Genomic DNA, 15,296 nt, shown 5'->3' on the forward strand with positions numbered 1-15,296 from the left:
CTGTACTCCCAACATCCCCGTAACAATATCTTTGCAAGTAAATTGCGATAGGTGCTGTCAAAAACTTTTCTGTTATGTTGGCAACTAATAGCATCATGGAGGGAAGTTCTTTGATGCAGTGAAGTTGTATGTCCACTCAGAATGTTTCTTGCATCACAGGTCACACTCTTTCAAAGCCTCTGATTTTTCTGCAGTGCAGATAGTTTTCTGTTCTTTCAAAACGATTCTGTTAATGAGCACATTGTAAGTGAACATTTCGTACAGTACTTCTCTCAAGAATTTCAGTTATAACTGTGCAGTTAAATTGCTTGAAATATGTGGTTACGCAAGCAATTCATGGTAAAGCACAGATCTGTGAAATATTTACTTTTGCATCACATTCATCATACACTGCTCGGCATGGCAGAATGCTGACCTTGGATGCCTGCTATGCTCACAGCTGCCATCAGGTGATGCAGTCACTAATTTTTTATTTTATTGTTTTTATTCATTTTCTTTCAAGCTTTCACTCATCTGTCACTGCTAGATCAGCTATGAAAAGTCAGTGAAATGCCACCTGCACCTCTTAGCTCAGGGAAAAGAAGCTAGTAATACCTCTTCCTGCTGACGTGATGCTGAAGATCTCTGCAAACACATAGGGAACATGCCCTGCTGAGGCTCGGACATGGCGATTTATGAACATGCAGAAATACACTGTGCTTAAGTATTGCTCCATTATGTAATCAATCAGAATGTTTCTTTAGTCCGTATGATTAGATGAAAACAAGGTGGTGAAAGACAAGGAAGAAGAAGAATGTGTCATTCTTCTTTGTGTCAAACATTCCTCTATTGAGGTTCACTTGGCAGCACAACATTTGAGCGTCTGAATTGAGGGCCCAGAGTTCCATATTTTGATTCATATGTTTGTTTTTTCTTGACACTGTTGCAGGAATGTAGACATGTCAAGGTGGACGAGAAGGCACCAGTTACAGTGGTAGATCTTCGAGCATAAAAAAGAACATTTGGGTGAACTTGAAAGCATGTATTTGATGTAAAAGAACAAGAACACACAAAACTGTACATTTTTGTATATTTTGTGTCCCGGAAAAGCGGGATTGGTTAGGACACTCGGTGTTTGCTCTCAGTGCTAGTCATAACTGCATACTTGTTGTGCCTGGACTGCATTGTTACTGACTTCAGCATCAGTTGCATATGAGAAGCTTTGTACAGAAGCTATAGCCTAGGAATTAACAGAAGTCTTAGGAGCTGCCAGTGATATTAACTCCTCTAAAGTGGTGCCGTATTCCGTACTGATCATTTTCAGCGATGTTACTTCCAGCATGCGCCAGTTAGTGGTAAGAGCAGCTGTGACAATTGAAGATTGCAAGCATGTACACCTCCCATCAGCATTGTTTTTGCTGTCATATGCTTCAGTGCATCAAAAAGGGGTTAATTAATTGAGCACACTAGCACAAGCTTATTTCTAAATTGGCCAACAGTCACCTTATTTGTGAACCATATATACCTGATTTTCCAATATACAAGTTGTACCCAGACTGGTAGCCAGGCTTTTGATGAAAAAGTTCGTTTGTAGGTTGCTTTTTTGTATATGACATACATCTCTACTTGGCTGGGACAATGAGATGTTACTGCCTATGCTTGTACAATGAACCTGATAATTCAAAATCGCTTCATTCAAATTGATGCTTAAATTGAACAGAATATCAGGTCTAGTCGGAGCTGTATCTAACCCAATGGAGAAACACCCTTGGTTATTCAAATCCACGTGTTTGCGAGAACATACTTGGCTATTTGCACCCAACGCTTTTTGCTGAAATCTGGAGCTCAAATGCAAATCTCGGGTGGTGTCAGCACTACATGGTACCATTGAATGTCCTGGTGCACATTACCAGATGTTCCTCATGCCTATAATAGTGCCAGCCAATGCAGTGGTGTTCTGGTAAATGCTTTAGTGGGTTTTCTGTACCTTGCACATGTAGCAGGCAACATGAAGCAGGTAGTGCTAGTTCTGCCTTTCATGCATATGTGGTGCACTGAAACTGGCTCCGAGGAGTGCCTGTGCCTCACATGGTGCACAGCACAAGCCATGCGCTCCACGTTAGTGCTGATATTGGACTGCCCTGAACGTGGTATGCTATCAAAGCAATCAGGTTTCCAATGTGGATGCCCCAGTATGTACAGCTTTTGCACCATTTTAGAAATTGCTGGCATACATTACGGTATACACCGCTCTGTACGCCATACCACTGTGCACCAGATGTTGAAGCAGAGCCTGTATATATGCTTGTGGAGGCTGTTGAAAGAAATTCGATGTAAGAGCAGCATCACTTGTGCACCTTCTTTAAAAAGCTTTCATTGGCTATTTCGCCAGTTTTCATGGTCGGTGGTAGTCGCACTTTCACCATAGATACAAGGGGCCTTGTTCTCGCGCAACCGAGTTCCGGGGTATAACATATGTTGCCAAATGCCAATATACCTCTTCGAGATGCACGCGCTATCACACTAGAACTTTGGGGCGTCTGAAGGTTTATACCGATGCTGTGGTGGAGAGCTTGGGAAGGACAGCCCTCCTCTTCTCCGGCCACCCTATCCCCCTGCGGTGACTGTGGGAGAGAAGAATCGCAGTCAGCTTCCACACCAATGCTCACACTCCAGGAGACAACACACATAGGACGAATGGGCTAGTGTATATATCCACCTATATTACTGCTACAGATGTGCTGCAACCAATATTCACCCCGAAGCATGCTATTCTCTTAAATTGACAATCATCGTCGATTGTTTCTGTAGTCTTTAGTTGTACATCTGAAAACCAAGAAAACCTAGCAGTCCATACATTCTAGTTGATGTTACTAACACATGAGAAAAGTGACTCATCACATCAGCGGCAGAGGCTGAGACGTTACTGCTGCCCAAAGCTGGCCAGAGAGCTTTACTCCTCATGAGGGGCTTCTTGATCAAAATTACTTGCAAAAATACCAATATCCAGCTTTTGCCTAGGGTCATAAGTTTTTTTTGTCTGTAGTGGCTTTGTACGTTGCAACTGTCAAGCTGCGGAAACAAGAGTTTTGTTTCCTTGGGTGCACCAATTCATGACAGCCAACAGATGCTTCGACGACGACGTCACAGAGGGGCAGACCAACCACATATACAATGAAGGTGCCAGTAAGATGACGTGCAGCAGAGTGGTATATATTTTGATAAATTTTATTGTTCTTGACAGGTCTGACCATTTATAGTTCAGTATAAGAGTTCTGGAGTCTAGAAACTATAAAAACGTACTTTAAACCCAAGTTCTTAAGAAACTACTTCAGCTTTCCTTTAATTGACAGCACAACACTAATTCACTTTTAAAAGGACACTAAAGCGAAACATAAATCAGTTTAGACTAATGAAGCATTGTTTGAGAACCCTGCAGGCAGTCATTTCAAAAATATAGTTTGATTATTAGATGAGAAAATGAAGGTCCAAGGATCAGTATTTGAATTTCGCACCGAAACCCCAGCGCCGGTACGTCAGCGCGACGTCAGGGATTCCAAAGTATGTTTTCGCATTTGGGCCGTGTTGGCTGAATAAAGGTTCCCGAAACTTGCCATGTTTTATATTTGGTTCCTCTAGAACACAATGTAATCAATCTGTACTGCTATATATAATTAGTAGGCCCTAGAAGATGCCATCAAAATCCAAGACGTCACAGCCACCAAGTACGGGAACTTAAGTAGGCGTCGCCACCCGTATTTCGTTCTTGCGCTTTTTCTGGCTTACCAAATGTCTTATCGTTGTATAAGAGTGGTGTTTTTGATGTTGTAGAACGGTAATTTACTGATGCAGAAATCATTTTTCACTTTAGTGTGCCTTTAAACTACAGTACACTACATTTAATTGAAGCGCAACGGGGACAAGGAAATCGGTTTCATTTATTGGTAGTTTCATTTAAGGGTCGTGACCTCTGAAGAAGCTGTGCAAGAAGGTTTGCTTCAGCTTGGCGTGGTACTGCTTCACTAAGTAGGCATTCGTCCTGTTTAGGCTGCACACATACTCCAAGCAGCTCTCTTTCTGGAAGTACTGCTGGAGTACTTCTACTGCCTGGCTTGCCTCTTTAGTCAACAGTGGGAAGCTCTGGTTGTCGTCACAGTCGATCTCCTCGTCACTCTCATTACCGGTGGCTTCATCAACTTCCTTCACTATGTCAGCTAAAGTGTCCTCACGGCAGGTGACAATGCCGTCGTCAATAGCTTTACAATCATCCATTGTCACAGTGCCCGTGCCGCACCTCTGAGCCACCAGACCAAAAACAGCTTGTGTTTCAGCACCATCGGCGACATATTCCTGTTGGTTTGTGGCCATTTCCTTAGAGAAGCCCGCATGACAGAAGCATCTTTGAATTGTAGTAGCTACAACTTATGGGAACTCCGGCATCAGAGCCAGTAGTCGAAGAAGTGTAGGGCAGAGTGACTTGTGAGCACGAGCGGTTGTTCGAGGTTTGGCTGGGTGCTGTTTGGCGTTTCTGGCCAGGACTGGGGCCTGCTGGCGTGGACCGAGGGACTGCACTGTTCCCACATTGGTGCCTTTAACGTGAGGCCCCGGCTACGTTCCTGAAGGGGCCATGATCGAGGGGAAGGCAGGCGGCGCCTCTTCCACGGCCAGTAGCAACACCTGTCTGGCCTGGTGTGTGACCATCTCCGCGGTGCGAGCTGAAACTCTGGCGTTCACTGAGGAGCGTTTTCGCCAGCTTCTCTGTCACAGTCATCGGGTCTGGCATGGGACACTGGGGTGGAGAGGTCTCCTATGCACTGCTGAAGCTCCCAGTGGCACCATTGGAGAAGGGACCTGCCGGCACGGTTACTGCATCAACGTGACAAGTTGTTGAAGCACGGAGACCACGCGGGGCTCCAAACCCGGTGGCGCAGCCACGTTCAACAACTCGGAGATGTTGGAGAGTGATGATGACTGGACCGTTAACAGTACAGGAGCTGCCAAGGCACGCGAAGGCAAGCTGTCGAAGAAAATGGCTTGGACGAACCACTCGCCGGGTAGTGAAGCCTAGGACAAGAGCGGCGTGTCGTCCTCGTCTGAGCCCGAGGAGGGCGAAGTCTCGAACTCTGGTGGCAGTTCCTCAGCACTGGCCAGTGACAGCGGCAGCGAAGACAACAATGATGACGATTCCGAAGAAGAGTTCAACGGCGGCTACGACGAGAACCTCAAGGGCGCTTGAGGTCAGTTGCCAACGATAGTGGAAGCGGCACTGTTCAAGTGACGATCATCTTCATCTGCGATCTTTCCCTCCTGGTAACTGCGTGGTGTGGGGCCGTGTGGTCTCTGTGCGGTGGAACAGCAGCGAGCGGGCGGCTGCTAGTTCCAGTGACCTGCTGCGTGCACTCGTCAGAATGAGGTTGAGGAGGAAAACCGGACCAGGTGTGCCTCCAAGAATGGTTTAGGGCCTTCTGGTTCCTGCAAGACCTTGACAACTCGGAGGCTCCACCACCTGGTCTGCCGCATCTTCGCGAAGCGTCCATCCTGGAGGCAAGCCAGGTTTAGGGCCTTTGGGTTCCTGGAAGACTTTGGTGACTCGGATGTTGCCTGCTCCGCCGATCCTCGTTCAGTGCAGCAGTCTGCAAGGTTTGCCCACTGCCGGGGGTGCGGTGCCGTCGCTGCAAGCCACTATGGGCCAGTGCCATCATCGCCTTCGCAGAGGGAGGGGCAGTATGGGAACTCCAGTATCGGAGCCAGCAGTAAAAGAAGTGGAGGACAAAAGTGACTCGTGAGCACAAGCAGTGGTTCAAGGCTCGGCTGGGTGCTCTTGGGTGCGACCGGCCAAGACGGGGGCCTGCTGGCATAGACTGAGGGACCGTGCTGTTCCCACAAACTTCATCCCATGAGTGGGCCAAGATGTAAATGGCAGAGAGGAGGTCTGTGGTGTACTGTGGTGTTCATTCCTGTCCATACACAGCAGCATCCTTCTCAGGACGTGGCGACATTAGAACGCCTTTAAATTTGGCATGACACCCTAATCCATTGGGTGGAGTATGGCTGTTGTGTTCGCAGGGAAGAACTCCAACTGAATAGAATTCAGGTCTCGCACTTTACCATGTGCTGAGCAATTGTCCACAATAAACATAAGCTTCCTGCCTTTTCTAGTGAACTTAACGTCCCTCTGCCTCAACTTGGTTTCAGAAATGGCCTGCTTGGTATTTGCTTCATACAATACCGGCAGTGCTTTGACACCCTTAAAAGCTCGCGGTCTCTGCTTTCCCGATAACAAGAAGCTTCAACTTTTCAGACCTGTCTATGTTGGCCCCAACCAGAACAGTGACGCGGTCCTTGTTTTCCTCCTGTGCACTTCTCACCTTTAAATCTGAGAGATTTGTTGGGAAGAAGCTTATAAAAAAGCGACATTTTGTCCCCGTTGAAGATGTCGCAGTGCTCGTAATTTGTGAGGAAGTCTTCGAGCCTCTGCTGCTGGGAGTCAGTGCAAACATTTCTATTATCGTGGCACTTTCACCTACTATGGTGTGCAAAATAAGGCTGTGGCGTTTCCTGAAATGGCTTAACCAGGCGTCTCTGAATATGAAGTCAATTCCCATCTGGAGTGCAATGTCTCACCTTCTCCAAAATGGCCTGGTCACTGGAAGGCCGGAGCTTTGGGCACGCTTGAACCACAGAGTAAGTGTCTTCTCGAGGTCCTAGTGGTCAGCTAGACTCTTCCTATTGGGGTGAAAGTGCCGCTGTTGTATGCCATCTCAATCTTGTCACGATCCTTCAGAATCCTCGAAAGAGTGCACTTTGGGATGCCATGCCTTGTCGCGATAGGTGTTCTTCGACTCTAGGCATGCTTCACGTCTTCGCAAGCTTTCATGATGGTGTTCAAAGACAACACATTATGGGGGTGCTCTTTAGCAGTTCCTTCCATATTGCATGCATGTAGAGCCATGCACGTATAAAGCAACTAACCAAGCATAAAATGGCATCCACACAAGAAGGTGAGCAACCTCATACCGGATTGGATTGGATTCTGGATATCGACATCAGCAAAGCCTGTGCCAATGTCAGTACGACGTATGCTAAGTTTTGGTTTCATTTAAAGGGACACTAAAGGTTGCTATGAAGTCAAGTTAAAGTGATAAAGCAATGCTCTAGAACGTCTAAGACATCAATATAATCGCGAACAGAGCTTTAGTAACTGAGAAATTGAAGTAAATGCATGACACGATTTGAGACCCCCCAGCGACATTCCGGTACTAGCCCGATGACGAAGGCACTCCTCATAAATTATGCCACCAGTACGCAACTACTCGTATTAAAAATCATTTCATTAGGTTATAAGACGGAAGAAAATGCTACTTGTCTACTTCTCTTCATTTCTAAGAAAAAATAACATTCTGACGTTACCCTTGAGTAGTATGGGTGGTCGAAAGGTTTCGTTTTCGCTCGACTCTGCGCGCTCGCCTCTGCGCCGCGCAGGCTTTGGAGTTTCAGTTGTTTCGTTATCGTGTCGTGCTGCGCTGGTTCTGCTGGCTCGTGAAACTCGCATTTGGAACAAGCAACAAGAATGCCACGTCCATGTGATGTTATAGGATGCACGGTCCGCGGAACTTGGCCAAGGGCAGTTGCACCGGCACATCCAACTTTATCACTGTGCGCCAACAAGTGAACCTCTCCGTTCGAAGTGGTTAAGTGCCATACCTCTGCCACAACTCGTTGGCAAAGAGCCGAAAAATCGCATAGTGTGCTCGCTGCACTTTCGTCCAGAAGATTACGAGTTCAACGCCGACTTACTGAAGTCGTGTGGAGTGCCTTTCAAAGCAATACTTTCCCGTAGCGCTGTTCCGTCGGTCTTGCCTGCATTCTCCGAAGCACAAGAGCAACTGCAGGTCGAAGACGGGGCGGTGAATGCGGCATTTGGTTTTCACGAAGGAAAAGCTACAAATGTGCGAATATGTACAGCCATGACTACAGTTGCCGTCGTAGTAGTACGCAACGACGCCGGCAGCGCGAGCCCTCAGCAGCAGGTCACGTACATCAGTGCTTAAATCGCTGAATTCGAGCCCAGCATAGTGAGCCAATGTGTCATCAGGGTTGTCCATTGCAACAAGCGTCATTGCAACAAGTTGACGTCATAAAATAAAGAACCGGCTTATCGTCGCGTGCTTTCCCTTCCGCTAGCCACCATAGTCCCGCTTTCGCGCTGCTGTCGGCTCTGTTTCTGGCCACACGTTTGCGTTTTGCGCAGAAAAGCCATAGCGCTGTCTGCGGGCGCTATTTTACTCACCGACGGCACAACGTCCCTATGAGACCCTGACGTCGCCACTCCTCGATCGGAGGGCGGGCGATTTGAACTGCGCTAGAGATACACGGATGCTTCAGAACGCATTTTCCCTTAAAATAAGTCTCTTCTTCACATGAAACAAGCGTTTCGAGGTTTCTGGGATGGTATTTCAGCAGTCTACGTTGACTTAATATTAACCTTTAGTGTCCCTTTAACCATGTGGCTTGCAAAATGGTATAACAATTGTCGAGCACGACTCAGCACCGATTTTATAGGAAACCATTTATTTGTTTTGAAATTGTTTCATTTAAGAGGCGTTTTTGTTTATGCGAGTTTCATTTAGCGCGCATTCACTGTGCCTTTGTTTTGAAAGGATAATGCCTTGCAAATCCTTTCGCATAAAATTTTCAGAGCAATTTCATATCAGCAGGCTGACTAAGAGCCATAAGTTGATCACTTGTTATTGCTTCTGTGGCTTCCCCTCTGCTTCTGCGATTCATAGCACACTCAAAGCAGCTTTCTTCTGGCAAGGCATTCTGCTTTTATTTTGTCTCCTCGTATGCATTATGGCCGATTTTAGGAGTACAAATCGCCTGGCATGCCGGGCTTTTCTAAAATACCACATGGCTGCACTTTAGTTGCTTTCTCGTTTGTTTGTTTGCTTGCTTTCGTGAGCTGGCACTGATTGGTTTTGGCCACAAAAGAAATCTGGCTCATCAACTGATGCAGTGTTGTCTTGCACCGAGCATGGAAAGGGAACACTAAGTGTTGCAACGTTTCAGATAAACACAGAGAACGGCATGTGGTCTTTTGAGCCGACTTGTAGATTTCCTCCCACCTCTGAGAAGCAGTATTTTGACTCTGGCATTTACAAGAGCATTGACTGACCACTGAACAGGTTCATTTGCTACATTTCCCTTTCAGTGATCGTGATCCTTTTCAGCTTTTTATTACTTTCTCACCGATTGTCCGCTCAAAAGTGTACAGTCCCGTTTTCCTGCAAGTAGTAAAAATGCTGTGCATGACCAGCAAGGGTTGCTCTTTAATGTGCTGATCTGCGAAATGAAAGTCTCTCTCGCTTTCAATTGGACTAGTGTGGGAATCGTTAATGCACCAGGGACTGATCATGCCTAGAAACCAGTTTTTTCTTCTTTTAGCTCTCTTTGAGTATACAAAAAGCACTTTAGTGCCTCAGATATCTATGCTGCACAGGTGTGTTTGATGCTTCCATATCTTAGAGGCATCAAAGAGTTAATGGCAGGAATGTGTCAACGTATTTGTTTAGCAGCCTCTATATCATATGGTGGTGTACGGGCAGTTGCTTGTTGCCCCATAGTTGGCAGTAATACTTCTAGAACTTATGTCCTTGCCCAAAAGAAACTTGAGCAGGACTTTTATGACAAAAAGAAAACCTCTAAAGTACCACTCTCATATCGCTGAAAGTGATTGTTTCAGAGTACGGCCTGTGTTGCATGACTTTTTAGCTTCTGTTTAAGGAAAGCAAACAACACCTGTTCAAAGATGTTCTGCATCTCATGGGAGGTTTTATGAAGTGAGTATTTATTAAATATTTCACATTGTTTGATTTTTGTGAAACTATATTTAAAGCTGTACAATGACGAGAAGTAAGGCACCACTTGGGCAATGAGGTTGGCAACCAGCAATGTTCACAATAAACTATCTGTTTTCAAGGCCATCTTTCTCTGCCTTTATGCCACCTTTGGGACAAGCAGAGTTGTGCTGCACATGTGTATTTCAAGGTTGCATGAAATAAGATCTGAACAAGTTCACTTCGCGAAATAAATGGTTCGTGAGCTCTTTGAGACCAAGAGTGCCGAGAATAATTTCTTGACAACATATTTTATTTATTTGAAAATACTCGCAGAGCACCGCGTTTATATGTGACAGTGTTGTGCTGTGTTTAACTTATGGTGTGAAGACTGCATTGGGAGTACATTGGCAGAAGTGCCAGTATTCTGTACTAGATATTCAGTAAAGAACTGCTAGCAGCCAGAACATTCTTGTCTTGTAGATGGTGCAATTTGGGTTTACCTTGAGTAGCACATAATGCAGCATTAGTCTTCTGAATCTGCTTTTTACAGCACCCTTATTTACTGGCACGACATAAATTAACATAATTTCTGGCTGAGGTATAATCATTGTGGAGTTGGATGCACTTGTGAGGTACCAGAATGGAGCAAAACTTTTGTTTGTGGATGTGTATGTGCTTGAGCGAGTGAGAGTGAGTGACTGAATTTATAGATATTTTTTTATGAGAGAGAGAGCCTGAGGGAAGAGCCGTTTTTTTTAAGATGAGGCATTTTTATGAGACGGTTTGACGTGTATCTTTAGACGTGTTTGTTCAAAAAGTATGGGGTTGGCTCTTGAAGTATATTTTAATTATTTGCAGTAACATCCCCCAAAAATGATTTGTGTATTCTGAAACTCTGGAACAAGTTATTGATAGGAAGACTGCTTGCTGCTTGTTGGCAAACCAGTCTAGCCCGAATTTTGATATGATGTTGGCCTGCTGAGCACGAGGTCGCGGGATCGAATCCCGGCCATGGCGGCCGCATTTCGATGTGGGCGAAATGCGAAAACACCAGTGTACTTAGATTTAGGTGCACGTTAAAGAACCCCAGATGGTCGAAATTTCCGGAGTACTCCACTACGGCGTGCCTCATAATCAGAAAGTGGTTTTGGCACGTAAAACTCCACAATTTAATTATTTTTTTTAATTTTAATTTTCAAAAATATTTTATTCATGTGGATGTGCTCATCACAGGTTTCCTCGGATTTTCTGCCATGTGTGCTTAATAAAGGTGAATGTTTAAGCAGAAAAAGTGATTTAGATGCCGCAATTTGAGACTGATAACTGTTCCTGAGGCTTGTGGAATGTAGGTGCCGTAGGTTTCCATGAATGTTGATCTATACTTGTTTTATGAAATGCAATAAAGCTGGAAGAGGACTAATTTGATGCTGTGAATAGTGGTGCAAATTGTATAAAGGAGCCATAATAACCAGCACTACCATGTAACGGGTAATACCAGGGAGTGCCACACTGACCTTTGATGATTTGAGCTTTGTCAATCACTACACCGTATGTTACCAAAGTTGAGTGTAATATAAGCAGTAAATTTCTTTTGTAATATCAGAAGTGGATGTTTTTCTGCACCTTGCTTTTAAGAAATTGGTGCATCTCATTGTGTTCCCCTAGAAATGTTGAGACTGCTACTTAGGGGTGAGAAAAAAAAGGCATCATGTACAGAGAAAAACAGTTCAATGTGATCATTCTCTTGGTGACTCTTAGTGCAGAATTTGTGTCAATACATTTTTGTCGACCATGGTTATAATAAACACATGTGCTTGGACGAATTTCTCAATATTGTATGCCTGATGCCACTTTTGTGTGTTGATCAGTGTGCTAAAGCATACTTCCGGTGTTGGCAAGTAGTATCGTGCAGGGCATCATGAGAAAACACTGGTCAACCACTGGTGCAGCAGTACATTGGTACATGCTTGCATTTGACAGCAAGGCGTTGTATATAAAAATTTCACAAATGTACGTCCTAAACAATATGTATACATCAGAAAAACAGTTTTATTGGCCTCAACATTGTTACAGGGAAGAGAAGAAAAAGATTATCACTTACGTTAACCTCTGGACCATTCCTGTATTGTTCTTAAAGGGCCCCTCACCAGGTCTGGCCAAGTTGTCAAACGCAGTGTATACAATGTGCGCTAACAATCACGTCTGCCAAGTATTGCATCGCTACGCAGCATGGAAAGCGCTGAAATTTCAAACTGAGCACCATTTGCTCTTCTCGTGGGTGCCACGCTCCAAGGCGGAGGGCTGGTGTATATGTGCAAATGCACCTGCGTACGTGCCTGTGCTGTGACGTCGCTTATAGTGACACCCAACTTGGAGAATTATTCAAAGCAACATCTGTTGTGTAATCTGTTGCTTCAATAGACTAAATAAAGTTTAGAGAAATAATAAACCACCCCAGACAACACACTCATGTGCTTTGGATGTCTTTGGGATGCCCTGCCAGGGATGACCCATGCCAATCTCCAATTCCTTTCAAATGAGATAAAAAACGACATCCACGGGATGTCCACTAAATCTCCTTTCCGGGACATTCAGGCATCATATTTGGATGTCCATCAAATGTCGTCTCCAAGACATTTTGGGATCATATTTGGAGGTTATATATTCCACGGTTCCTAGAAATTACAAGTGCGTGCAGCCTTTAAAGGGCACATACCCATAAATAAAAAGAATAGTCCTATTGAAATTTGTACATTTCTCGAACATTTCTTAAAGGGACCCTGAAACGATCTTGTACAAACATACCGAGTCTAGAGTAGGGCCTTCTGATCATTGACGCATCTAAGTGCTCCGCGTAAAGCATGTAATGTATTATAAGGTTTTAAACATGTATCGCTGCCGATAGCAGCACATCGCTCGGCTGAATTTTAAGCCGCCCCTACCCATTTGATGTTTTTTGCCTATCCGATTGGCTGTCCAGGGCGTGTCGTCAATAATTTTTCCAACTTTATGGTGAACAAATGTTGTTCGTAATAGCTGCAATGTTAATTTGTTTCTATAAAAAAAAGTTACAGAAAGAGAGTGCACAAGAGCAATTTCTCACTACACTTAAGCACTTACGGCCCACAGCAACCGTCGTCTGCTTGTGTTACAACGTGCTCCATTTCGACTAGAGCTCCGCGGTCAGAGCCGGTCTGTCTTTTCGCGAGCACCATGATTCGACGTTGTTGCATTGTGGGCCGCAAACGTAGCGACTGCAATATGTCAAGCTGCGATATCGTGTCCTTCTGCAAAACAGCAGACGAGCGTACTGGCTGCAGTGCATCGGACTGCCGCTATCCGATCGGCGCCAGGATTTTCGCGTTTGCGGCCGTCACTTTACACCGGAGGATTACTACCACAATAGCGTTTCGCGAGCCCGGTATTCGGGTAAACGCAAGCGCAAGGGGTCAGAGCCTGGCCATTTGACCGTGTCGTTTTACGGGACGGTGAAAGCACAAATGTGAATGGTCTGCACAGTGCAGCCCCAGGGGTGAATCTCCGCGTGGCTGCCATTGGCTGTTTTCGAGCAGACGTTCTTTCGACGCTAGCGCCAAGGTCCCTTTCAGTTACGGCCCTAACAGGAGGGCAATGCTCTAGCAAAATGGCGGCGCACACGATTGTTTACGTTGGCATGTCAACAGGAACAGCAGCCGCGCGGCGCCTCCTTCCCCTAGCGTTTTTTTCATTTTGTTTTTATTATGCCGACCCGCTCCGCAACCTTTCCCCCATGCCGCGCGCGTCGCTTACTTTTCTTTTGTTTTATCGCGCGCGCGCTACGGCGCACCGCTAAAGCCCCTCAATTTTTCAAAAGTAGCGCCATTCTTAGATCTTTCCGCCACCCCGCTCACCCTGGCGCTTCCTCCTCCACGCCTCCTGTCTCCCCAGCCTCCTCTGCTCCCCCATTCGCCAATCTGTGTCACGTGGAAGCAGGCGCCGCGCTTTTGTATATTTTTTGCTTTCCAGAGCGTAGCAGGCGCCGCGCTTTTGTATATTTTTTCTTTCCAGCGCGCTCCGACCTCCATTGTTGGGCCTGCGCGACTAAAGTACGGCAGGCGGACTGACGGAATACGTTAGCGTAATAGAATGTGTTAGGGGCGAGAACTTAATTGCGGTGCAGTGCTGCTGCGCCTTCGGTTGCCGCAGGGCAAAAAGCTTTTTGCTTTGCCATCCGGCGGGCGCAATGCAAAAAGAAAAGTGTGGATTCACAGGATTGGGCGGTTTGACTCCGAGGAAGTGGCATAGAACGCACGGCTTCGGGAAGAAAGTGCCACGGCTCCACACAACCTCTTCTTTTGAGCCTAGTTGACACCTTCCGCTTCGAAAAAGTGTGTGTTCATGCTCTGCGTGGTTTTTAGCGCGTTGAAGTTGACTTTCTTTTTCGAATGTGCTCTCTTTGTTTCACGTAGTTTCGTCTTGCGGTGAAAGTGCACTCATCTGCAGCTGGCCTGTGACATAGAAGCGACTTTATACTGGGTGTGTTTCGAGCTCCACCAGAAGTTAGCACATTCTCCATGCTTTTGCAAGGCTCACTATGACTTATGGATGCAGTCTTTTAGCTTCGAATGTACGCCCACATGTATTGATTTGGTTTGTGGTGATTAACGTTTTTAACGTCCCGAAGCGACTAAAGCTCTGATGGAGGTCGTAGTGCATGGCTCCGGATAACTTTATCTAGGTCGCCAGGGGATGTTTAACGTGCACTTTGATCGTAGAGTCGTACGTGGGCCGGTAAATTCCTCGTTGGCGTTTCATAATTCTCGCGCGGGCGCACTAGCGCTGCTTTAGAAGTTGGCGCCTCAGCGCGATTGTATTTCTTCAATACATCTTATTTACTAGTTGTAACGACGTGTCATTATTTCGTACTATTGACGGCGCTTCCAGGGCACCAAAGCTGCAACGGGAGCATCAAAGCTAGAACCAGGGCTGGATGGCGCTCACCGAAGCCTGTGCATGCCAAGGCGGTATAAGATCGCGGACAGCCAATTTTGTATGCGAACACTCCCTGCGCCGCCTGCTTTATTGTAATGTCACGTGCTCTTCAGAGGCCTCCATTAGCCGTTACATGTGCCCTCCTGGAGCAGTACTTGTAAAAAAAAAAAACAATATATCGTCACGATTACCGAAGCACCCGCAATGAAAAAAGCGGCCCTGTTGCCAGGCATCGCTGACCGCAGACAGTCGGAATCTCTCACGCGCCGCCGAACAAAAGTATCCTGCAGGTACGTAAATGAACCTACGAAACCACGTACAGATACTTTCACGCTGTCAAAACCTGAAACTTTGGTAATTACGCGCGTGTTTGAGCACACCGCGTGCTTGCGTCGTGTTTCAGCAACACAAACTCTCAACGTGCGCGCACTTTACGCCTTAAATACGCCTTGAATAATAGTCCTTTTCTCTATTTCTTCCACAATTCCAACACGACATTTTTAAGGC

General features: G+C 45.9%; 1 protein-coding gene across 2 annotated transcripts in view; it reads left to right on the plus strand.

The window, feature by feature from the left end:
• Positions 1-11,637, plus strand: part of LOC126547007 (STAM-binding protein) — a 99,656-nt gene extending 88,019 nt beyond the window's left edge. For both annotated transcript variants that reach the window (XM_055062996.1, XM_050194811.3), the window contains one exon: positions 929-11,637. In XM_055062996.1, coding sequence (XP_054918971.1) covers positions 929-991 — 63 coding nt within the window. In that variant the 3' untranslated portion in view covers positions 992-11,637. The remainder of the gene's footprint in view (positions 1-928) is intronic.
• The last annotated feature ends 3,659 nt before the right edge of the window (positions 11,638-15,296 follow it).

Source organism: Dermacentor andersoni, chromosome 1 (genome assembly GCF_023375885.2).
Source record: "Dermacentor andersoni chromosome 1, qqDerAnde1_hic_scaffold, whole genome shotgun sequence".
NCBI lineage: Eukaryota > Metazoa > Arthropoda > Arachnida > Ixodida > Ixodidae > Dermacentor > Dermacentor andersoni.